At 59.1% G+C, this 18,691-nt stretch overlaps 2 protein-coding genes across 3 annotated transcripts in view; one reads left to right on the top strand and one right to left on the bottom strand.

Moving 5' to 3' along the window:
• The first annotated feature begins 1,165 nt into the window (after window positions 1-1,165).
• On the top strand, window positions 1,166-6,177 carry MCRS1 (microspherule protein 1). Its single transcript, XM_069879414.1, has 14 exons — window positions 1,166-1,222; window positions 1,335-1,464; window positions 2,471-2,609; window positions 2,698-2,856; window positions 3,142-3,251; window positions 3,344-3,452; window positions 3,553-3,691; window positions 4,406-4,481; window positions 4,626-4,654; window positions 4,772-4,864; window positions 5,138-5,220; window positions 5,495-5,582; window positions 5,674-5,801; window positions 5,898-6,177. The coding sequence occupies exons 2-14, from the start codon at window positions 1,355-1,357 to the stop codon at window positions 5,982-5,984; spliced, it is 1,350 nt and encodes a 449-aa protein (XP_069735515.1). The 5' UTR covers window positions 1,166-1,222; window positions 1,335-1,354; the 3' UTR covers window positions 5,985-6,177.
• A 623-nt stretch (window positions 6,178-6,800) lies between these two features.
• SPATS2 (spermatogenesis associated serine rich 2) overlaps window positions 6,801-18,691 on the bottom strand; it is a 29,091-nt gene continuing 17,200 nt past the window's right edge. For both annotated transcript variants that reach the window (XM_069879411.1, XM_069879410.1), the window contains exons 8-13: window positions 17,371-17,506; window positions 12,148-12,206; window positions 11,440-11,549; window positions 9,782-9,884; window positions 8,834-9,048; window positions 6,801-7,867 (exon numbers count right to left, since the gene is read on the bottom strand). In XM_069879411.1, the coding sequence (XP_069735512.1) occupies window positions 7,607-7,867; window positions 8,834-9,048; window positions 9,782-9,884; window positions 11,440-11,549; window positions 12,148-12,206; window positions 17,371-17,506 (884 nt within the window). In that variant the 3' untranslated portion in view covers window positions 6,801-7,606. The remainder of the gene's footprint in view (window positions 7,868-8,833; window positions 9,049-9,781; window positions 9,885-11,439; window positions 11,550-12,147; window positions 12,207-17,370; window positions 17,507-18,691) is intronic.

The following is an 18,691-nucleotide window of genomic DNA, read 5'->3' as shown; positions in this document are numbered from 1 at the left end:
GGGACCTCAGCTGGAGGATCGGGTCCAGTTCTGGAATCCTCAACATAAGGAGGAGATGGAGCTGTTGGAACGGGTCTAGAGGAGGCTACAGAGATGATCCGAGGGCTGGGGAACCTTCCATACGAGGACAGGCTGAGAGAGTTGGGGTTGTTCAGCCTGGAGAAGGCTCTGAGGAGACCTTATAGAGACCTTCCAGACCTGAAAGGGGCTCCAAGAAAGCTGGGGAGGGGCTGTTCATAAAGGCTTGTGGTGATAGGACGAGGGGGAATGGGGATAAACTGGAGAGGGGCAGGTTTAGGCTCGATATAAGGAAGAATTTCTTCCCCATGAGGGTGGGGAGACACTGGAACAGGTTGCCCAGGGAAGTTGTGGCTGCCCCATCCCTGGAGGTGTCCGAGGCCAGGTTGGATGGGGCTTGGAGCCCCTGATCCAGTGGGAGGTGTCCCATTAATCGCCTTTCTCAGTTAATTATAACCGGTCCCCCCCACCCCATGCAAGCTCCCCAGTCCTTTATTGACGCTAAGCTCTGCAAAGCCGCCCCTGGCTCCATTTTCTTGCCCTCTGGCTTCATTTAAGGCCTCAGATAATGCCCACAATAAGGGGTATTTTGATTTCCCATCGTTCTGGCTCCTGAAGGGCCGTCTGGATGCTGTTTCTCTGCAGATTTGATGCTTCCCTGTGGTTCTGTGCCCCCAGTAGGGCAAAAGGAGAGGGCTCGGCTGTTCATTAACTCCCAGGACTGGATTAAAGACAGGGGAGGCAAAGCCACCACGATGGGAGATGTGGCCGCCATGATGGGGTGTGACCGCCATGATGGGGGTGGCATAGCCGCCATGATGGGGGGGGGGGGGCATAGCCGCCATGATGGGAGGGGTGGCGCGGCCGCCATGATGGTTGTGGCCGCGGCCGCCATGATGGTTGTGGCCGTTCCAACCACGCCTGCAGGGCTAACGGGGCCCCTGCCTCACCCCTACCCGTGGGTTCGGCTCGGCAGCTCCCGCCACGGCGGCAACGGCGGCCCGGAAAGGCGAGGAAGGGGGGAAGGGGCGGGGAGCGGGGCTCTGCCCTCAGTCAAGATGGCGGCGCCCTTAGCCAAGATGGCGCCGCGCTCTTCGCGGCGTCGGTGCCTCGTGATGCGGAAGTCCCCTCAACTTCCGGCGCGTTCCCGGAAGCGGCGCCGTCCATGGAGGCGGCGGGGCCGGAGCCGCCGCTGCTGCGGATGGTGAGGCCGCGGGTCGGCACCGGGCCGGGGGGATCCGAGACGCCCTGTTCCCCCTCTATTCCTTCCTATTCCCCCCCTATTCCTATTCCCCCCATCTCCCATGTCTCTGCAGCCTCGCTGCCCTCTGGCCTGATGGCGTCGGGCGCGACGAGCCGCTCGGAGGACGAGGAGTCGCTGGCGGGGCCGAAACGGGGCTCAAACCAGGCCTCGGGCGCCGTCCCCAAGCGCCGCAGCTCCTCCAGGTACTGGGGGGTGGGTGAAGGGACACAAAGGGGGTGACACCTTATCAATGACGTGGGTGAAGGCATCGAGGGCACCCTGAGCAAGTTTGGGGAGGACACTAAGCTGGGTGGAAGCTGGATCTGCTGGAGGGTCGGGAGGCTCCAAAGGGATCTGAACAGGCTGGATCCATGGGCTGAGACCAACGGCAGGAGGTTTAACAAGGCCAAATGCCGGGTCCTGCCCTTGGGGCACAACAACCCCGAGCAGCTCCAGCCTAGGAGAAGTCTGGCTGGAAAGTGCCTGGAGGAGAAGGACCTGGGGGGGTTGGTGGAACAGGAGCCAGCAGGGGCCCAGGTGGCCAAGAAGGCCAAGGGCATCTTGGCTCGGATCAGACCCGGCGTGGCCAGCAGGGCCAGGGAGGTTCTTCTCCCTCTGGCCTCGGCCCTGGGGAGACCGCTCCTCGAATCCTGGGGTCAGTTCTGGGCCCTCCCCACAAGAAGGATGTTGAGGCTCTGGAGTGAGTCCAGAGAAGAGCAAGGAAGCTGGGGAGGGGGCTGGAGAAGAAGAGGAGCAGCTGAGAGAGCTGGGGGTGTTTAGGCTGGAGAAGAGGAGGCTGAGGGGAGACCTCATTGCTCTCTGCAACTCCCTGAGAGGAGGTTGTGGAGAGGAGGGAGCTGGGCTCTTCTGCCAAGGGCCAGGGGGCAGGACGAGAGGGAATGGCCTCAAGCTCCACCAGGGGAGGGTCAGGATGGACATTAGGAAGAAATTTTTCCTGGAAAGGGTGATTGGTCCCTGTCCGAGGCTGCCCAGGGAGGGGGTTGAGTCCCCTTCCCTGGAGGGGTTTAAGGGCCGGGTGGACGAGGTGCTGAGGGACATGGGTTAGTGATTGATGGGAATGGTTGGACTCCATGATCCTGGGGGTCTTTTCCAACCTGGTGATTCTTCGATTCTATGATTCTATATGATTCTATGACCCCTCCCCGCTTCGGGGCTCCCTGAAACTCTGACCCCTCTCATTTCCTCCAGGTTCATCAAACGGAAGAAGTTTGATGATGAGCTGGTAGAGAGCAGCCTCGCCAAATCCTCCAGCCGTGCCAAGGGTGCCGGCAGCGTCGAGCCAGGGCGCTGCTCGGGCAGCGAGCCTTCCTCCAGCGAGAAGAAGAAGGTGAGGAGCCCATCGTGGACCTCTGGGACGGGGCTGAGGAGCTCAGGGAGCCCCCCCAAAAACCCTCCTGGTTTTTCACTCCACTCAGGTCTCCAAATCAGTGTCTGCACCCGTCGCGCCCAGCCCGGTGCCGACCGCTGGCCTGGCCAAGCGGATGAAGAAGAGCAAACAACCCCTGCAGGTGACCAAGGACCTGGGCCGCTGGAAACCCGCTGATGACCTCCTGCTAATTAATGCTGTGCTGCAGGTAACGACCTGGAGGGGGTGAGGTGGTGCTGGAGACCCTCGCTGGGGCAGAACCGCTGGGATTTCAGGGAGTTTCTTCATCTGGGGATTCTTGCTGGGACAAAACCTCTGGATTTTGGGGCTGTCCCCTCACCTGGTGGGGCTGGAGACACTCTCTGGGTTAGAACCACTGGGTTTTGGGGGTGTTTCCTCGCTGCTGGGGTGCTGCCCTCCCCCAGGGACCCTCGCTGGGGTAAACCCACTGATTTTTGGGGCCGTTTTCTTACCCTGGGGGGGGCTTTTCCAGACGAACGATTTAACCTCCGTGCACCTGGGGGTGAAGTTCAGCTGCCGCTTCAACCTGCGGGAGATCCAGGAGCGCTGGTACGCGCTGCTCTACGATCCCATCATCTCCAAGTGAGCACAGGGTGGGGTCCGGAGGGGACAGAGCCAGCTTGGGGGGGGTACAGGGGGGTCTCTAATGTCCCTTTGTCCCCATTCTCGTACAGGCTGGCCTGCCAGGCCATGCGGCAGCTGCACCCCGAGGCCATCGCTGCCATCCAGAGCAAAGTTCTCTTCAGCAAAGCCGAGGAGCGGCTGCTCAGCCAAGTGGGATCGGTACGAGGCAGCTAGAAGTGAGCTGGGGGGGGCTTGTCGGGAATTCAGGGGGCTGTTCTGGCTTCCATCCGTGTCCCTTTGTGTCCCCCCCGCCTCGCAGAGCAGCCAGCCCTCGCTCGACACCTTCCAGGAGCTGCTGCACAAACACCCCGACGTCTTCTACCCCTCGCGCACGGCCAAGGGGCTGCAGCTGCACTGGCAGCTCATGAAGCAGTACTACCTGCTGGCCGACCAGACCGGTGAGGCTGGGGACCCCTCTGTGTCCCCTCCGTGTCCCCGAGAGACCTCTCTGTCCCCTCCATGTCCCCAGGGGACGCCTCTGTCCCCCCCTGTCTCCCTATGTCCTTCCTCTGTCCCTCCCTGTGTCCTTGAGGGGCTTCTCTCTTCCCCCCGTCCCTCTGAGGGGCTTCTTGTTACCCTGAGGGTCCCTCGTGTCCCTTCCAGTGCCCCCCAAGTGCTCCCCTTGTCCCCACCCTGTCCCCTTCTGTCCCCCTAAAGGCTCCCCTGTCTCCCTGAGGGTCCCTCCTGTCCCTTCCAGTCCCCGCCAAGGGCTCCCCCTGTCCCCTTCTGTCCCCGTAAAGGCTCCCATCTCCCTGAGGGTCCCCCCCTTTTCCCTCTGTCCCCCCAGGGGGCTTCTTTTTCTCCCCCCTGTCTCCACTGAGGTTTCTCTGTCCCCACAGCCCCTCTGTCACCTCCAGTCCCCCCTCCTTGTCCCTACAAGGGACCCTCATGTCCCCACTATGTCCCCTCTCTGTTCCTTGTCCCCTCAAGAGGCTCCTCTGTCCCCCAGTCCCTCTTGTCCCCACAAGGCTCCCCCCTGTCCCCACAGTGGGCCCCCCAGTGTCCCCTTTTTCCCCTGAGGGGTCCCTCTGATCCCCCCTGTCCCCTCTGTGTCCCCCTGTGTCCCCCTTCCGTGTCCCCCAGCCCCTCACCCTGTCCTTTGCCTCTTCCAGTGCAGCCGCTTCCCAAGGGAGACCAAGTCCTGAATTTCTCAGATGCGGAGGAGATGCTCGATGACAGCAAACTCAAGTGAGGGGCTTTGGGGGGGGCCTGGGGTGGGGGGCGCTCTGGTGTGACAGCGAAGTCACCTGAGGGGGTTTTGGGGGGCTGCGGAGGGGGGACAGGGCCAGGCTGGGGGCGGCTCCATCTCATCCTGTGGCTTCTTCTCGGCAGGGACGTGCGAGACGAGGCGCTGGAGCACGGTGAGTCCGGCCTGGGATGGCAGGGAGTGGGCTGGGACCACCCCCGTCTGCGACAGGAGAGGGGGAGCCCCCCTAAACCCCCCCAAATCCCCCGACCCCCCTCTGCCCCCTCCCCAGAGCTGACGGTGGCCGATCGGCGGCAGAAGCGGGAGATCCGGCAGCTGGAGCAGGAGCTGCACAAGTGGCAGGTGCTGGTGGACAGCATCACAGGTCTGTCCCTCCCCTGTCCGTCTGTCCCCGAAACCCTCTGTCCGTCTCTCTTGCCGTCTGTCCACCCCTGTGTCCTTCTGTCCATCCCCAAAGCCATCCCTCTGTCTGTTCCCCTTGTCCCTCTGGATATTCCCAAAGCCGTCTGTCCTTCCCCACCCCTCTCTGTCCGTTCCCCTGTCCCTGAAGCCATCGATCCGTCCCTCTGTCCATCCCCCTGTCTGTCTGTCCGTCCCCAGCCCTTCTCTCTCTCTCTCTCCTCGCTCTTTCCCGCAGGGATGAGCTCCCCGGATTTCGACAGCCAGACGCTGGCCGTGCTGCGCGGCCGCATGGTGCGATACCTGATGCGCTCGCGAGAGGTGGGTCCCCCCCACCTTGTGTCCCCCCCCCAGCCCCCCAAAAACACCTCCCACCACTCCCCACGCCCCAAAACCACCTCCATTCCCCACCCCAGGCTCCCCACAGCCCCCCCACACCTTCATCTCTCTCCCAAAGCCCAACAAACACATCCCCCCCATCCCTGGGCTCCCTGCAGCCCCCCAACCCTTTCTTCTTTAGCCCCCCCAAACCTTCCTTGCTCCCCCCAGCCCCCCCCCAAATCTTTACCCCCCACCACCATCTTTGCCCCCCCAGATCACGCTGGGCAGAGCCACCAAGGACAACCAGATCGATGTGGACCTGGCGCTGGAGGGGCCGGCCTGGAAGATCTCCCGCAAACAGGGTAGGGATGGGGCTGGGGGGGCTCACAGGGTTCGGGGGGGGCTTCTATCCCGTGTCCCCCCCCCTTCCTTTCATCCCTTTTTTCCTTCCAGGTGTCATCAAATTGAAGAACAACGGCGAGTTCTTCATCGCTAACGAGGGCCGGCGCCCCATCTACATCGACGGGCGCCCCGTGCTGGGGGGCAACAAGTGGAAGCTGAACAACAACTCGGTGGTGGAGGTGAGAGGGGGGGTCTGGGGGGGGGTGCTGCTGGCCCCCCCCCAACTCACCTTTTCCCCCTGCCCTTCCCCTCACCCTTTGCCCCCTCCCCCTCAGATCGCCAGCCTTCGCTTCGTCTTCCTCATCAACCAGGACCTCATCGCCCTCATCAAGGCCGAGGCGGCTAAGCTGGCCCAGCAGTGACCACGGGAGGGGGGGGCTGTGCTCCTGGGACCCCCCCCCCAGCCCTGCAGCAGAGTGGGGGGGTCCCCACAACCCTCCTGTGCGGCGATGGGGACCCCCAACCCCTCCCTTCTCCCCCCAGCTCTGGGGCTGGGGGTATTTTCATCTAATAAAGGGGGAGGGCTGGGGAGGGCACAGCCCCCCAGGCTTAAAATGGCTTTTCTTGAAAAAGGGGGGGTTGGTCTGGGCCTGGGACCCCCCCCATTACGTCCTTGTCCCCCCATTTTGGGGCTGGGGGGCAGGGAGGGGTCCTGGGGTTGGTGGGCCAGTGGGAGCCAGGGTCAGTGGCCTATGGGGACCTGGGAGTCCTGGGGTTGGTGGCCTAGTGGGTCCTGGAGGTCCTGGGTTGGTGGCCCATTGGGACCCAGGGCCAGTGGCCTGTGGGGACCTGGGAGTCCTGGGGTTGGTGGCCCAGTGGGACCTGGGGATCCTGGGGTCGGTGGCCCAGTGGGTGCAGGTAGTCTCAGGATTCACAGCCCACCAGGAGCTGGGGGGCTCGGGATCGTGGCCCATGGGAACTTGGGGTCGGTGGCCCCGTCCTGGGTTGGTGGCCCAGTGGGATCTAGGCTCAGTGGCCTATGGGGACCTGGGAGGCCTGAGTGTGGTGGCCCATGGAGTCTTTGGCGGTCCTGGGTTGGTGGCCCACTGGGACCTGGGAGTGGTGGGGTTGGTGGCCCACTGGGAGCCAGGGGTCTCCGGGTTGGTTGCTCACAGGGACCCCACGGCCCCCGTCTGCGAGCAGAGCCAAGCGCCGGCAGCGAACGCTGGAGCTGGGAATGCTCAAAGTGGGGTTTCTTTTATTGAATTTGCTCAACCATCTAAAGAGAGAAACAAACCCCCCCCCGCAAGCTTCAACCCCCGGCACAGAAACCAGGGGGCAGCGAAGCCGGGAGCCCCCGGGGCTGCTCCAGCCTCTCTGAGCGCCAGAGCCGGGATTCACCGCACGGCAGAGCGCGACGCGTGGCTCACACCTCGTGCTTCCTCACGTGGCGCTGGAGACCGGCTGGTACAACCGGTACCTCCGGGAGCAGCTCGGCTACTGGCTATTGCTCTAAATTTAATTTAGGGATGAAGTGAGGAGCGGGGGGGAAAAGGAGAAGTGAGGGAAATGAAGAGATTCTCGACACAAAAACCAGCCAACAGGGCCCCACGGAGAAGAGGGAGCCAGGTTCTCGCCTGCCCGCAGCCCCAGGTTCGAGCTCCTCGCTGCCAGCACGAGGGGTGGGTCTGGAGGGGCCGGGATGGGCCAGCACCGGGCGCTGCTCGGGGGCTAAATCCAGAAGTGGGTGCCCGGAGAGGGCAGGCAGGAAGGGGATCGGCCAGTGCTGCCCACGATCCCGCAGAGAGAGGCGATTGTGAGAGAGAAAAGGAAGGAGCGAGGGAAAGGTGGCGGCACGGGGAGTCCAGACCCCGCTCAGCCGTGAGAGGAACACAAAGCGGCCCAAGGGAGGGAAGAGAGAAAAGAAAATGGCATGAGAACGGAGCAGTGTAAACGTTCCTTCGTTCGTATCATCCTAACTCGGAGCCTCCGACGGCCCGGGCCTCACCTGGGACTCGCGGCGCGAAGGGAGAGCCCGGGTGCCTCAGGAGTTGGCTCCCTCCTGCCGGCTGGCGCGAGGCTTCCGCTGCGGGAGCCCCTTGGTCTCTGTGCCGGAGGGCGAGGGGCCCGTGGGCTGAGTCTGGCTGGGGCCGGCGCCTGGGGACGAGGGCGGCTGCTGCCGGGCTGGGCCGGGCCTGGTTCTGTGCCGGTTGCCGCTGTTGTAGTGCCCGGAGGTGGCGGGGCCGGCGTGGCGCTGGCCCTGGGGCCTGTTCCCTGCTCCTGGTCTCCTGTTCCCCTGGGAAGCCTGGAAGAGAAGAGGGTGGGTGAGTGAGCGTGGGGTGGCAGAGGCAGCTCCGACCTCCTGGTCTGCATCCTCTTGCCAGCAAGAAGAGGGAAAACTTCCTGGGGGGAAACCTGGTTGGCTGGAGGGCCCAGAGAGTGGTGGGAAAGGGAGTTAACTCCAGCTGGAGGCCAGTTCCGAGTGGTGTCCCCAGGGCTCAGGGCTGGGTCCAGCCCTGTTCAATGTCTTTATCAATGACCTGGGTGAAGGCATCGAGGGCACCCTGAGCAAGTTTGGGGAGGACACTGAGCTGGGTGGAAGCTGGATCTGCTGGAGGGTCGGGAGGCTCCAAAGGAATCTGAACAGGCTGGATCCATGGGCTGAGACCAACGGCAGGAGGGTTAACGAGGCCAAATGGCGGGTCCTGCACTTGGGGCACAACAACCCTGAGCAGCTCCAGACTAGGAGAAGTCTGGCTGGAAAGTGCCTGGAGGAGAAGGACCTGGGGGTGTTGGTTGAACAGGAGCCAGCAGGGGCCCAGGTGGCCAAGAAGGCCAAGGGCATCTTGGCTTGGATCAGACACGGCGTGGCCAGCAGGGCCAGGGAGGTTCTTCTCCCTCTGGCCTCGGCCCTGGGGAGACCGCTCCTCGAATCCTGGGGTCAGTTCTGGGCCCTCCCCACAAGAAGGATGTTGAGGCTCTGGAGCGAGTCCAGAGAAGAGCAAGGAAGCTGGGGAGGGGGCTGGAGAAGAAGAGGAGCGGCTGAGAGAGCTGGGGGGGTTTAGGCTGGAGAAGAGGAGGCTGAGGGGAGACCTCATCGCTCTCTGCAACTCCCTGAGAGGAGGTTGTGGAGAGGAGGGAGCTGGGCTCTTCTCCCAAGGGACAGGGGACAGGACGAGAGGGAATGGCCTCAAGCTCCACCAGGGGAGGGTCAGGCTGGACATTAGGAACAAATTTTTCACAGAAAGGGTCTGTGCCAGGCTGTGGTTACCTCTCGGGCAGGCTGGGGAGCACGGCTGCCGGCGTTCCCCGTGGTTTGCTCCGTGGAGGCCGAGGGCTTCTTGCTGGCGGCGGTAAGGCTGGTGGCGGGCACAGAGGCACAGGCGGGCGCGGAGGGAGCGGGCGTCTCGCCGGGACGGCTCAGGGACGCGGCTGCAGCAGAGCCACAGCGAGACCGGCTGGAGTAGCTGTTCTTTGGATGGGAAACTGGAAGAGAAAGACCCCGAAATGTGCATTCTGGTAGCCAAGGGGAACCTGGGGGCCCTGGAGAGGAACGTGGGGAGCAGGCAAGGGGGTTCTCCTCCCACTGTGCTCTGCCCTAGGGAGGCCCCAGCCCAAGTCCTGTGTCCAGTTCTGGGCTCCCCAGCTCCACAAAGACCAGGAACGACTAGAGAGAGCCCAGCAAAGGGCACGGAGGTGAGAGGGGCTGGAGCAGCTGAGGAGGAGAAGGCAGAGAGAGGATCCCACCCATGCTGAGCCATCTCCAGGGCGTGGGGGGCAGGAGGAGGGGGATGGATTCTGCTCACTGGTGCCCAGCGACAGGACAAGGGGCACCGGGCACAAACTGCAGCCCGGGAAGTTCCACTTGGACATGAGAAAAAGCTGCTTTCCTGTGCAGGTGATGGATCTGTGGAACCGGCTGCCCAGGGAGGCGTGGAGTCTCCTTCTCTGGAGAGAATATGACCCTGCCTTAGCAGGGATGAGCTCCAGAGGGCCCTGCCAACCCTGATCAGTCAGATCCTCTCTCAGGGACCTTTGCTCAACAGCGAAGAGCAGGGGCACAGACTCCCTTTGGCCTAGGGCGGAGAGCCCACAGCAGCAGGGGAAGGGACGAAGGCTCCCGTTCCACCACTACCATGTTTCGAGGCACACACACAGGGTTTTGGCAACGGCAGGACTAGCAAAGCGGCGATGGATACCCTGGCACCACGCGGCTCACCTTGGCCGAAGGAGGCGATGCTCTTCTTCAGCGCATCGAGGTCGCAGGTGAAGCGCGCCACCCTGCCCAGGTCCTCATCGTATTTGCGCTCACTCACAAAGTGCTGGAAAAAAGTGAAATCACAGGTGTTAATTCAGAAATCGGGGGTGAAAGGCACCCGTCCCAACCCAGAAACAGGAATGTGAGCTGAGTGCTGCTTGGAAAAACCCTTGGGGAGAAGGTGAACGGCTGCAATGACACCTGGAAAGAGGAAATCAGGTGGTTTTCAGTGTGATTTGCCTACAGGAAAGCTGAGGAGGGGCTCTTGATCAGGGAGAGGATGAGGGGCAACGGTTCTGAGCTGAAAGAGAGGAGGTTGAGATGAGATCTTAGGGAGAAACGTTTTGCTGTGAGGGTGGGGAGGCCCTGGCCCAGGTTGCCCAGAGCAGGGGTGGCTGCCCCATCCCTAGAGGGGTTCAGGGCCAGGTTGGATGGGGCTTGGAGCCCCTGATCCAGTGGGAGGTGTCCCTGCCCAGGGCAGGGTTGGAACTGGATGGGCTTTGAGGTCCCTTCCAACGCAAACCATTCCAGGATTCGGATTCCATCATTTCCAGCTCTTACCCAGGCTCTAGCCGAGCTGTACATTGACCGGGTCCAAGAGCAGCTCGGCTCTAGCCATCTCAGAGCTGGAAAATCACCACGGCCCAGCCCTCTAGATGCTCCCAGGTTCCCAGCTGCACTAATCCTGCTGCGGGCTGAGCATCTGCACTGGAGTTTAGCGGATGCAACTTCGCACTGACCTCTCGTGGCAGCAGCTGGTGCGCTGGAGGTATTTTATGGGATATTAAAGTCCCTGGGGCACAGCGAGATGGCTCTCCCGATGTCAGGAAAAGGCAGATATCGGCCTGTGTCAGCTGGAGGTTTCACAAAGCTGTGGCCTCACCACGGTCCCTGCCCTCTGCTGGGTCCCAGTGAAAGCTGGGCTGCCCGCCTCAGAGTCCACGTTTGGATTAGTATTTTATAAATCTAATTATCTTAAATTAAGGCTCAGAGTGAGGTGTCCGGTGTCTTGTGTGTGGCTGCAGCGTGCAGAGCACCGAGGGGAAATTTGAGAAGCACGGACACAAGGAAAGGCTCGCACAGAACACCGAGCAGCACTCGGAGGTGTCAGAACCACTGGAGGTTCCAGAAACACTGGCTGCTGTCAAGAACTGTCAGAATTAACAGCGCTGGAAGCTGAAGTTGTTGAAGGCTGAGACTGCACTGTCCGGGAGCAAACCTTCTGCTAAAACCCACGCTGCCAACGCAGAACTGGCTGAATCCAGCAGATATGAATGGAATGAAGGGAAGAAGAACCAGGGAAGCAGTTCCAAGAGAATGAGGTCACTGCAGAAGGTCAGCAACCAAGAAAGCCAGTAGGGAATGGAGATCCCTGACCAGGATTGAGGGACGGGACGTGGTGTGGGTGTAAGGGGCGATCCAGGGCAGGGCTCCCTCCTCGGAGGCGCCAGCTCCAGCTGCTCTGCACGTCAGGTAAAGAAAAGGCTTATTTACTCAGCGGGCTGGCGACTCGCCTCCTTCGAGCAGGAACCGAGGGCCGGGCCCCGCTGACGTTGCACCCGCATAATTCCTGCACCACCACGTCTCGGGGAGATTAGGTTGGCTCAGACAGAGCTCACCTTTATGTCGGCTCGGAGCTCGACCAGCTGCTCCTCCGACATCCGCACCGCCACATCCGTCATCTTCTTCAAGGCTTCTGCCTTCTTCTGGCGGCTGACCAGAATTTCCACTGCAAACCAGACCACGGCTCAGGCGGCATCGGCACCGAGCCAGCCCCACCAGAGTTAAACCGGCCCCTTATTGGTAACCAACAGGTTCCTCGCTTGCCTCAACAGCCCCGGCTGCTCCCCGTGGCAGCGATTTCTGTCTCCTGGCACAGAAGGAGCCCGAGCTGACTGCACGAGGGGCACAGACGCAGCTTTGCTGCTCTCCCCAGGCTGCTTCCCTGCCACCCCTCAAACCCCTTAAACCCTTAAAGGGTTCCATGCTGCTTGGTGGGTGTCCTTGTGGATCACTGCCCGCCCTCACTGGGAAAAAGCCCTTTCCAGCTCACCGCAAATGCCAAGGTTTTCAGGAATGAGTGAAGGTCCCACCCTTTAAAGAGGGCACGGAGCAACGGCCTCGAAGAGGATGGGAACTGCCAGCTGTGAGAGCAGCAAACGTGACCCAGCTCGAGGCGTGTGGTCAGTTTTGTTCAGGGGTAGAGCCATGAATTTAAGAAAAGGGGGTAAATCACAGGAATCTGCTGCTGGGAGCTCTCTCTCCATGTGCAGCATCACCCACAGCTCCCCAGGCATGCACTTGTTGCGAGAAAGACGGAGCCTTACTTGCTTCTGCTTTCACTTTGTCCATCTCCGCCAGCAAAGCCACCTCTCGATCCATGAGGCTGGGGGAGAAATAGAGAAAAAGGGAAGAGATTTATTATTAAACAAAGAGGAGAAGGAGATCCCACTGCAAGGAGAGCGGCAGGAGGGTTTCCAGGCAGCAGGAGGGACCGGCAGATGGCAGCAGGAGCTCGTGTTGTGGCTCCCAGCTCTGGCTTTTGTTCTGGAAGCTGAGGAGTTGTGTGGTGGCATTAAACTTGCTCCGGCGTTCCCGACAACCCACCGGGTACATGGTCACCTTACTCCGATTAGGTCAGAGCCACCTTGGCAAGGGGAGCAGCAGCCGCGGTGCCAGGGGAAGCTGAGCTCCTCTGGACTTTATCACCAAAGAAAAACTGGGCACAGCGCTTCAGAGTCACTCGAAACACAGAACCAAGGAGCAGCGGGACAGGACGGGGATTCAAGAGAGCAGGAGTGGGGCGTTCAGGCCCCATCCCCTCCGAGTGTCATGCTGGGAAGGCATCTGACTGCAATGCTTTGCTCTTATGCCCTCATCCTCTCATTTCAGCCAACCAAACAGGCCTTCTAATCCCAAACCCCCAGTCCTGGTGCTTGGTGCTGCTTCTCAGGAAGTTTGTACCCCACAGATCCCCACGGGAACCTCACAAACCCTTCAGTCTGTACAGAAAGGATGAAGACACGGCCTCCAGCCGCCAGCTCACCTGCAGCCGCAGGGCTTCACCATCCAGGCCTCTCCGATGGCCTGGGGAGGCTTTGGCCTCAGTGGGAAACACAGGAGCGGGTCGGGAGCAGCAAAGCGGGTCGCAGGAAGCATCTCCCCTCACCAGCTTGCCTTGAGTGTGCCTGTTGCCATGAGACCACAGTTCCCGCGGGGAAGACGGCAGCTGCCTTTACGCAAGCAGAGCCGCAAGGCTACCGGCTGGCCAAATTTAGCAAATTGAGGCTATCGAGCACCTTCCAGAACGGCAGAGCAGCCAAGGAGCTCCCCGAAGGCCACGCCAAGAGAGCTCTTGCCCCTGGAGATGGGCACTTCAAGTAGCTCAGGTCACCAGGGAAGTAAGAGAGGAAATTTGAGTGATCTCACCCTAGCCGGGGGCAGGTACTGGTCAGGCTGTTCTTTACTGTAAAGAATCCTCGCAGACGCCCTCCCTGCAAACGCCGCTTTTGTGCTTCCCTCTCAGCTGCGCCTTCTGCACCCTCAGCCCCACTTGCTGCAGCTCAAATACATCCAGGCTGTTAACCGGGTTCATTCCAGTTTCTGCTCCCTAAAATAGTCCTTAGGAAGAAATACTTCACTATGATCATTTTTCCAGAGCAGGGGTGGCTGCCGCATCCCTGGAGGTGTTCGAGGCCAGGTTGGATGGGGCTTGGAGCCCCTGATCCAGTGGGAGGCATCCCTCCTGCTGGTGGCAGGGGGTTAGAACTGGATGGGCTTTGAAGTCCCTTTGAACCCAAACCATTCTGGGATTCTATGAAATAAAAAGCAAACTCCCCCTCCCACGCATCGGTTGGGTGACACAGCATCGACACGGAACGGGGCTGGGGTGCGGGGGGAGCCCCTCCACACCCACCACACACAGCTTTAGTGTGAAAGGTTTGCTTGAAAACAGGAAGAATTATTGATTCCCGAGACCATCTGAACGGGAAAGCAGAGCACATCTGAAATGCAAACTGGAACCGCCGCTCCCGCTCCTCCACGTGTCAGGGAGGGCTGAGGCAAGATCAATTTAAACAATTCCCTCTGAACAGCGGCTTTGACATTTGGCTTCTTCTGTTGATTTATCGCTCTGTCCATCTGCCTTTTCAGGGCAGGAATTGTTTCTGCTCGGAGCGCAGCGGGGGCCTGATCCAGGTCAGCTTCTCGCAGCCCAACTGCACAAATACAACAGCGTGTGTCAAAAGAGACGCTAATAAGACTTCACCTCCTTTCCAGCCATTCCCAGAGCGGAGCAGCCTGGCCCTGCAGGCAGGTTGAAGGGAGATACCCTAGTTGCCTCCCACCCAGCCCCACACCTGGAGCACGAACCGCTGGAGCTCGCAGAGATCCGGGTGTGAACGCAGCCTTAATGATTAATTCGAGTGCCTGAACAGCCTGGTGGCTCTGGTGCTGCAGAACGCGGTCGCGCCGCACCTTTCCCGCTGCCTCCTCCCTGAAGACGCAGAGCCAACACCCGCTTTCCGTGGGCCATTCCAGGCTCGTTCCGCCAGGCACGCACCTTGGCACAGCTCACAGGCCGCATCTCGCTCTGATTTAATTTACTCCGAGAGCTCAGCTGGAGGCCTTTACCCAATTTTACAGCTGGGCTGGCGGAGGAACAAAGGTCAAGTGGCTCTGCCTGGGGTGTGCGTGATGAGTGATTCCATCAGACCCCGGCGCTCCTCGTCCTGCACGGCTTCTCCTCAAACAAAATCGCTTCCTTCTGCTGGATCTGTTTGGATTCTGCCTCTCGCAAGCTCTCTGTGAGATGGGAACCCACACAGGATGGGATCCCACACAGGATGTGCAAGGACGAGAAAGGGGAAGCAGACGAACCGATAACCGAGATGAAATAAAGCTGAACATGCAGTCACGGCCCAAACATCCGAAGAGACGCACTCGGCTGCACGGCAGCTCAGTCAAGCAGGACTGTGCCTGCTTGGGAAAGAAAACGGCTGTTGGGGGTCACTTCCCTGGGGCTGGAAGGCAGGAATCTTGGAGACAGACTGCGACGCAGGGAGGTTGGAAGCAGGCCTGGCTGCTCTGCCACAGGGTGATGTGCAGCACAAGGCTCCCTGCAGCGAGACAGCTTGAACCCTGCACGCGGCACTGGAGCTGAATTCACCCTGCACCACTCGCAGAGGCTCGGGGGCTTTGGTTTCCTGATGGGCTGCTTTCCCTGTCAGCAGAAAGCAAGATATTCAGGACAATAAGGACTGTGAGGATTCCCTCGGTCAGGTTCCAGCTCAAAGGAATAAATCCTCTCAAAGTAGGAAGCCAAAGCAGCTGCTGATGCATGTGTGCTCCAAGAGGATGGATTCCAAAGACTGGGATACAGGCCAGGCACAACCCCAGCACTGGAGTCTCCTTCTCTGCCCTCGCCCACTGACAGAGCACGTTGGAGCGTGGGAGAAGATGAAGGGCAAGGACTCCAGGAGCCTCCCTGGTTCAAAGGGGATTGGGAGGGCAGCCCGGACAGGCAGAAGTTAAACCAGGCCAAGCGTTGCTACTCAAATATCTCGTTTCAGCTGAACAAACCTGCTCCTAAACCAGGTTCTCCTTTGGTAGGAAGCCAGCGGGAGAGGCAGCTCAGCAGGAAAACTGAACTATTGGATCCTGCCCAATTTAAAACCACACTAATTATTCTCTGGGTCGCAAGGGGAATTGGAAAAACAAAAACGCAACAAAAAATCGTGAAGGTACAACTGACACTTCACCTCCACAGTGACTGCGTCCCTCTCAGGAAAAGGAAAGTGAATCCACGGAGTCACCACGCATCGACCGCGCAGCCCCGGGATCCTGCTGGGCAGCTCCTCTATTTGGCATTTGCCAAAGGAGGTTCCTGGTGGCCCCATTCCAGCAGGCGCTTGCCTCCCCGCTCACGGAACCGCGTGTCCTGCTTCGCCCATTGCCGGCTCGGCTTATCGGAGCGAGAAACCAGACTCGAGTCTTTAACCTTCCCAAGCATGACGCACATGTTTTATAGGTGACAATATAAGTCGAAGGACGAGGAATTACTTAACCACACACGTTAGCCATGAGAATGACATTTTCCATAGCAGGGAGAGGCTTTTCCAGATGTTAGAACCACAGAGGGGCAGACAAAACTGAACAACAAACCCCACTGTATGCAGTGATGACACCGAATCAGTAGAGAAAGCCACTCACAAAGAAAGACATATTTCTAAACCCAAACCTGAGTCCCAGACACAAATTCCTCAGCTGCCGACGGGGTAAATCCCCTTACACTGCAGCTTTCCTAAAGGACCGGAGGTACCGGGAGCTCCACGTCCAGCTTTGGCTTGGAGACCCCCAACTCTCAGCACAAGAACACAGGGCAGAGCCCACTGATGCCTTGAACCCCATCCCTCTGGTTTGGTTTCACGTCCTCAAGATGTTTCAAAGTCACCTATGAAGAATTTAGCCTGTTTTTAGCACCAGACAGAATTCCACTGGCTTCAGGAGAGCCCTTCCTGGTGGCAAAGTTCAGCACAAGGACAAGCAGAGAAGCTTGTCCACGCTGAACAATGGCATCTGCTGAAGGTTTCAGCGCTCGGCTCCCTGCGTTCCCACCGCTAAACACTCCTGCTCTGAGGCCACAGCCAGTTTTTCCGACACAGACAGTTTCTGACACGGATCTGCACGGCTGCCAACTCCCTACTTCAACGCCTCGATGCAATAGCAGCACATTGGTTACTTGTCAAACGTTCCTGCAGGCACGGAGAGCTCGCTGCTTCTTATGAATATTTCTTTACCAAAGCAATCGTGTTTGTCTAACCAAGAACAATTCCTCAGTAATGGATTCAATCAGCGGGGACAGCGCGCGTACCTGAGGTTCGCCCTTTCGGAATCTCATCTTAAAGCACTTAGCCAAACCAATAAAGGCGTTCATTAAAACAAGACCCAATTAACTCAGAGGGAACATCACGCACAGTATTAAAGGTTTGTCTTCAAATGGAGGAGGCGATGCCGTGCAGGGTGATCTCTGATGTGTACTCACACCTTCAGAAGGATTCCTCTCTTCCACATTATATCGAGCCATGATTTGATGATTTAGAAACAAACATTTGTATTTAAGCGGACGCACGCTGCTGCCCCAAGCTCCCAGCAGGCCCCATCCACACAGAAACCCAGCTGACAACACGTTACCCGGCTGGCTCCTCGCGTTATCTGGGCTAAAGGGATTTTATGACAGTCAGGCCCACTGCCTTGTATCGACGCAGAGCTGCAGCTCATTGGAGACTTGATGGATGCACCCAAGCCCTGAACAGCACACGAGAATCCCACCACACGCGAGGGACGGCTGCTCAAACACAGGCCTCACAGAGCTGCCCACAGCGGCAGCTCCTAAACACTGTGGAGTGCAATTTAGACTCCAGTTTATTCTTTACAGACAGCGCTGGAGCAACCACCAGCAGGCTTTTAACCTAACTGAAGAGCTGGAGTCTTATTCCAGATGTACTGGTTTTAAGCCTTAATACCTGGATTTGTCCCCACGCTGAACTCACCTGCTCTGCAGCTCCGCAAAGGCCTGTTTCATCTTCTTGATGGACGCATCCATCTCTTCCTTCACCACCACCCGGTACCGAGCCAGCGAGACCGTGCAGCGCTGGAGATCCTTCACCGACTTTTCAATATTAGAACCTACCAAGAGACAGAGCAAACTCAACCAGCCACATCGAGGATAGCCAAACCCTCCCAGCAGGGCAAAATCCAGACAGCCCATTCCCTCTGATTTTAAACCCAGACACTGCTTGGGTTTACATTGCCCTTTCCCTTCCCCAGCAAGTTCAGCAGGGACAGCGTGAGAGATTTTCTTATCAGGGAAAGTTTCCCCAAGCCATGTTGAGTTTCTGTGAGCAGGGATGTTCCTCCACACCTTCAATTACTTGAGAGAAATCCAATGCACCTCAGAGTTGCTTTTGTGCTGGGGAGTGATGACAAGTGAAACACGGCCTGCTCCACAGACCCACACCGTATCGCTACATGGGATGAAAGGGATCTCGGAAACTAAAATTCAGGCTATTTCCTTAAACTGGGAGCTGAGAAGCCTGGTTATAGCTGCCAAGGTCAGTCCCTGCACGTCAGCTGACAGCAGGGAACATCACCCTGCCCAGAAAGTGGTAGCTGCTCCATCCCTGGAGGAGTTCAAAGCCAGGTTGGATGAACTTGAAGCCCCCTGACCCACGGGAGGTGTCCCTGCCCATGACAAGGGGTTGGAACTGGATGGCTTTGAGGTCCCTTCCAACCCAAACCATTCCAGTATTCTATGATTCTATCGCCCTGCCCACGCTCTCCCTGCCAGGCTACATCAACCACCACCCGTGAACTTCCATCACCCCATCTCCCTGCGCCGAGTACAACAACCGCCCTCACAGCCGGGGTCCCCGAGGTCCCTCCTGTCCCCATTTGTTATCGCAAGAACTCAGCTGTGGAGAAAGTACACGGAAGAGGGAAAAAAGAGGAGGCGGCTTGTCAGTTCTTGTAACAGGACTGGTCCCAAGTCCTGGCCTTGCGACAGATTCTCATAAAAGATGAGAAACAACCTAAAGGCTCCGTGATGGAGCCCTTAGAAGAATGGGATAAACGTATGCAGCGAGACTGGCTGCTGCCTCCCCGGCTTCGCTCACACATGGGTTTGCTGCTCCAGGCACTACATCTAAACTGCTGTCAAGATCCCCGCTGTGCACAGGGAAGAGGAGGAGCAGAGGGCGAGTCACTGGCCAGATAATAAGCAGCACGTTAGCTCGCATTAAAATCAAAGTCCGGTGCACCTCACGCTGTGTCTGACAGTGACACCACAGAAGAGACAGTGAGAATTTGGCCAGC

This window comes from Phaenicophaeus curvirostris, chromosome 38, assembly GCF_032191515.1.
Source record: "Phaenicophaeus curvirostris isolate KB17595 chromosome 38, BPBGC_Pcur_1.0, whole genome shotgun sequence".
NCBI lineage: Eukaryota > Metazoa > Chordata > Aves > Cuculiformes > Cuculidae > Phaenicophaeus > Phaenicophaeus curvirostris.
This window is presented reverse-complemented; position numbering and strand designations above follow the sequence as displayed.

Bases quoted from the DNA above. Each gene is read 5' to 3' on its own strand.
- MCRS1 (XM_069879414.1), top strand. From the start codon at position 1,355: ATGGCGTCGGGCGCGACGAGCCGCTCGGAGGACGAGGAGTCGCTGGCG. The intron at 3,453-3,552 runs GTACGAGGCAGC...CCCGCCTCGCAG, and splicing joins TGCTCAGCCAAGTGGGATCG to AGCAGCCAGCCCTCGCTCGA. The intron at 4,655-4,771 runs GTGAGTCCGGCC...CCCCCTCCCCAG, and splicing joins AGACGAGGCGCTGGAGCACG to AGCTGACGGTGGCCGATCGG.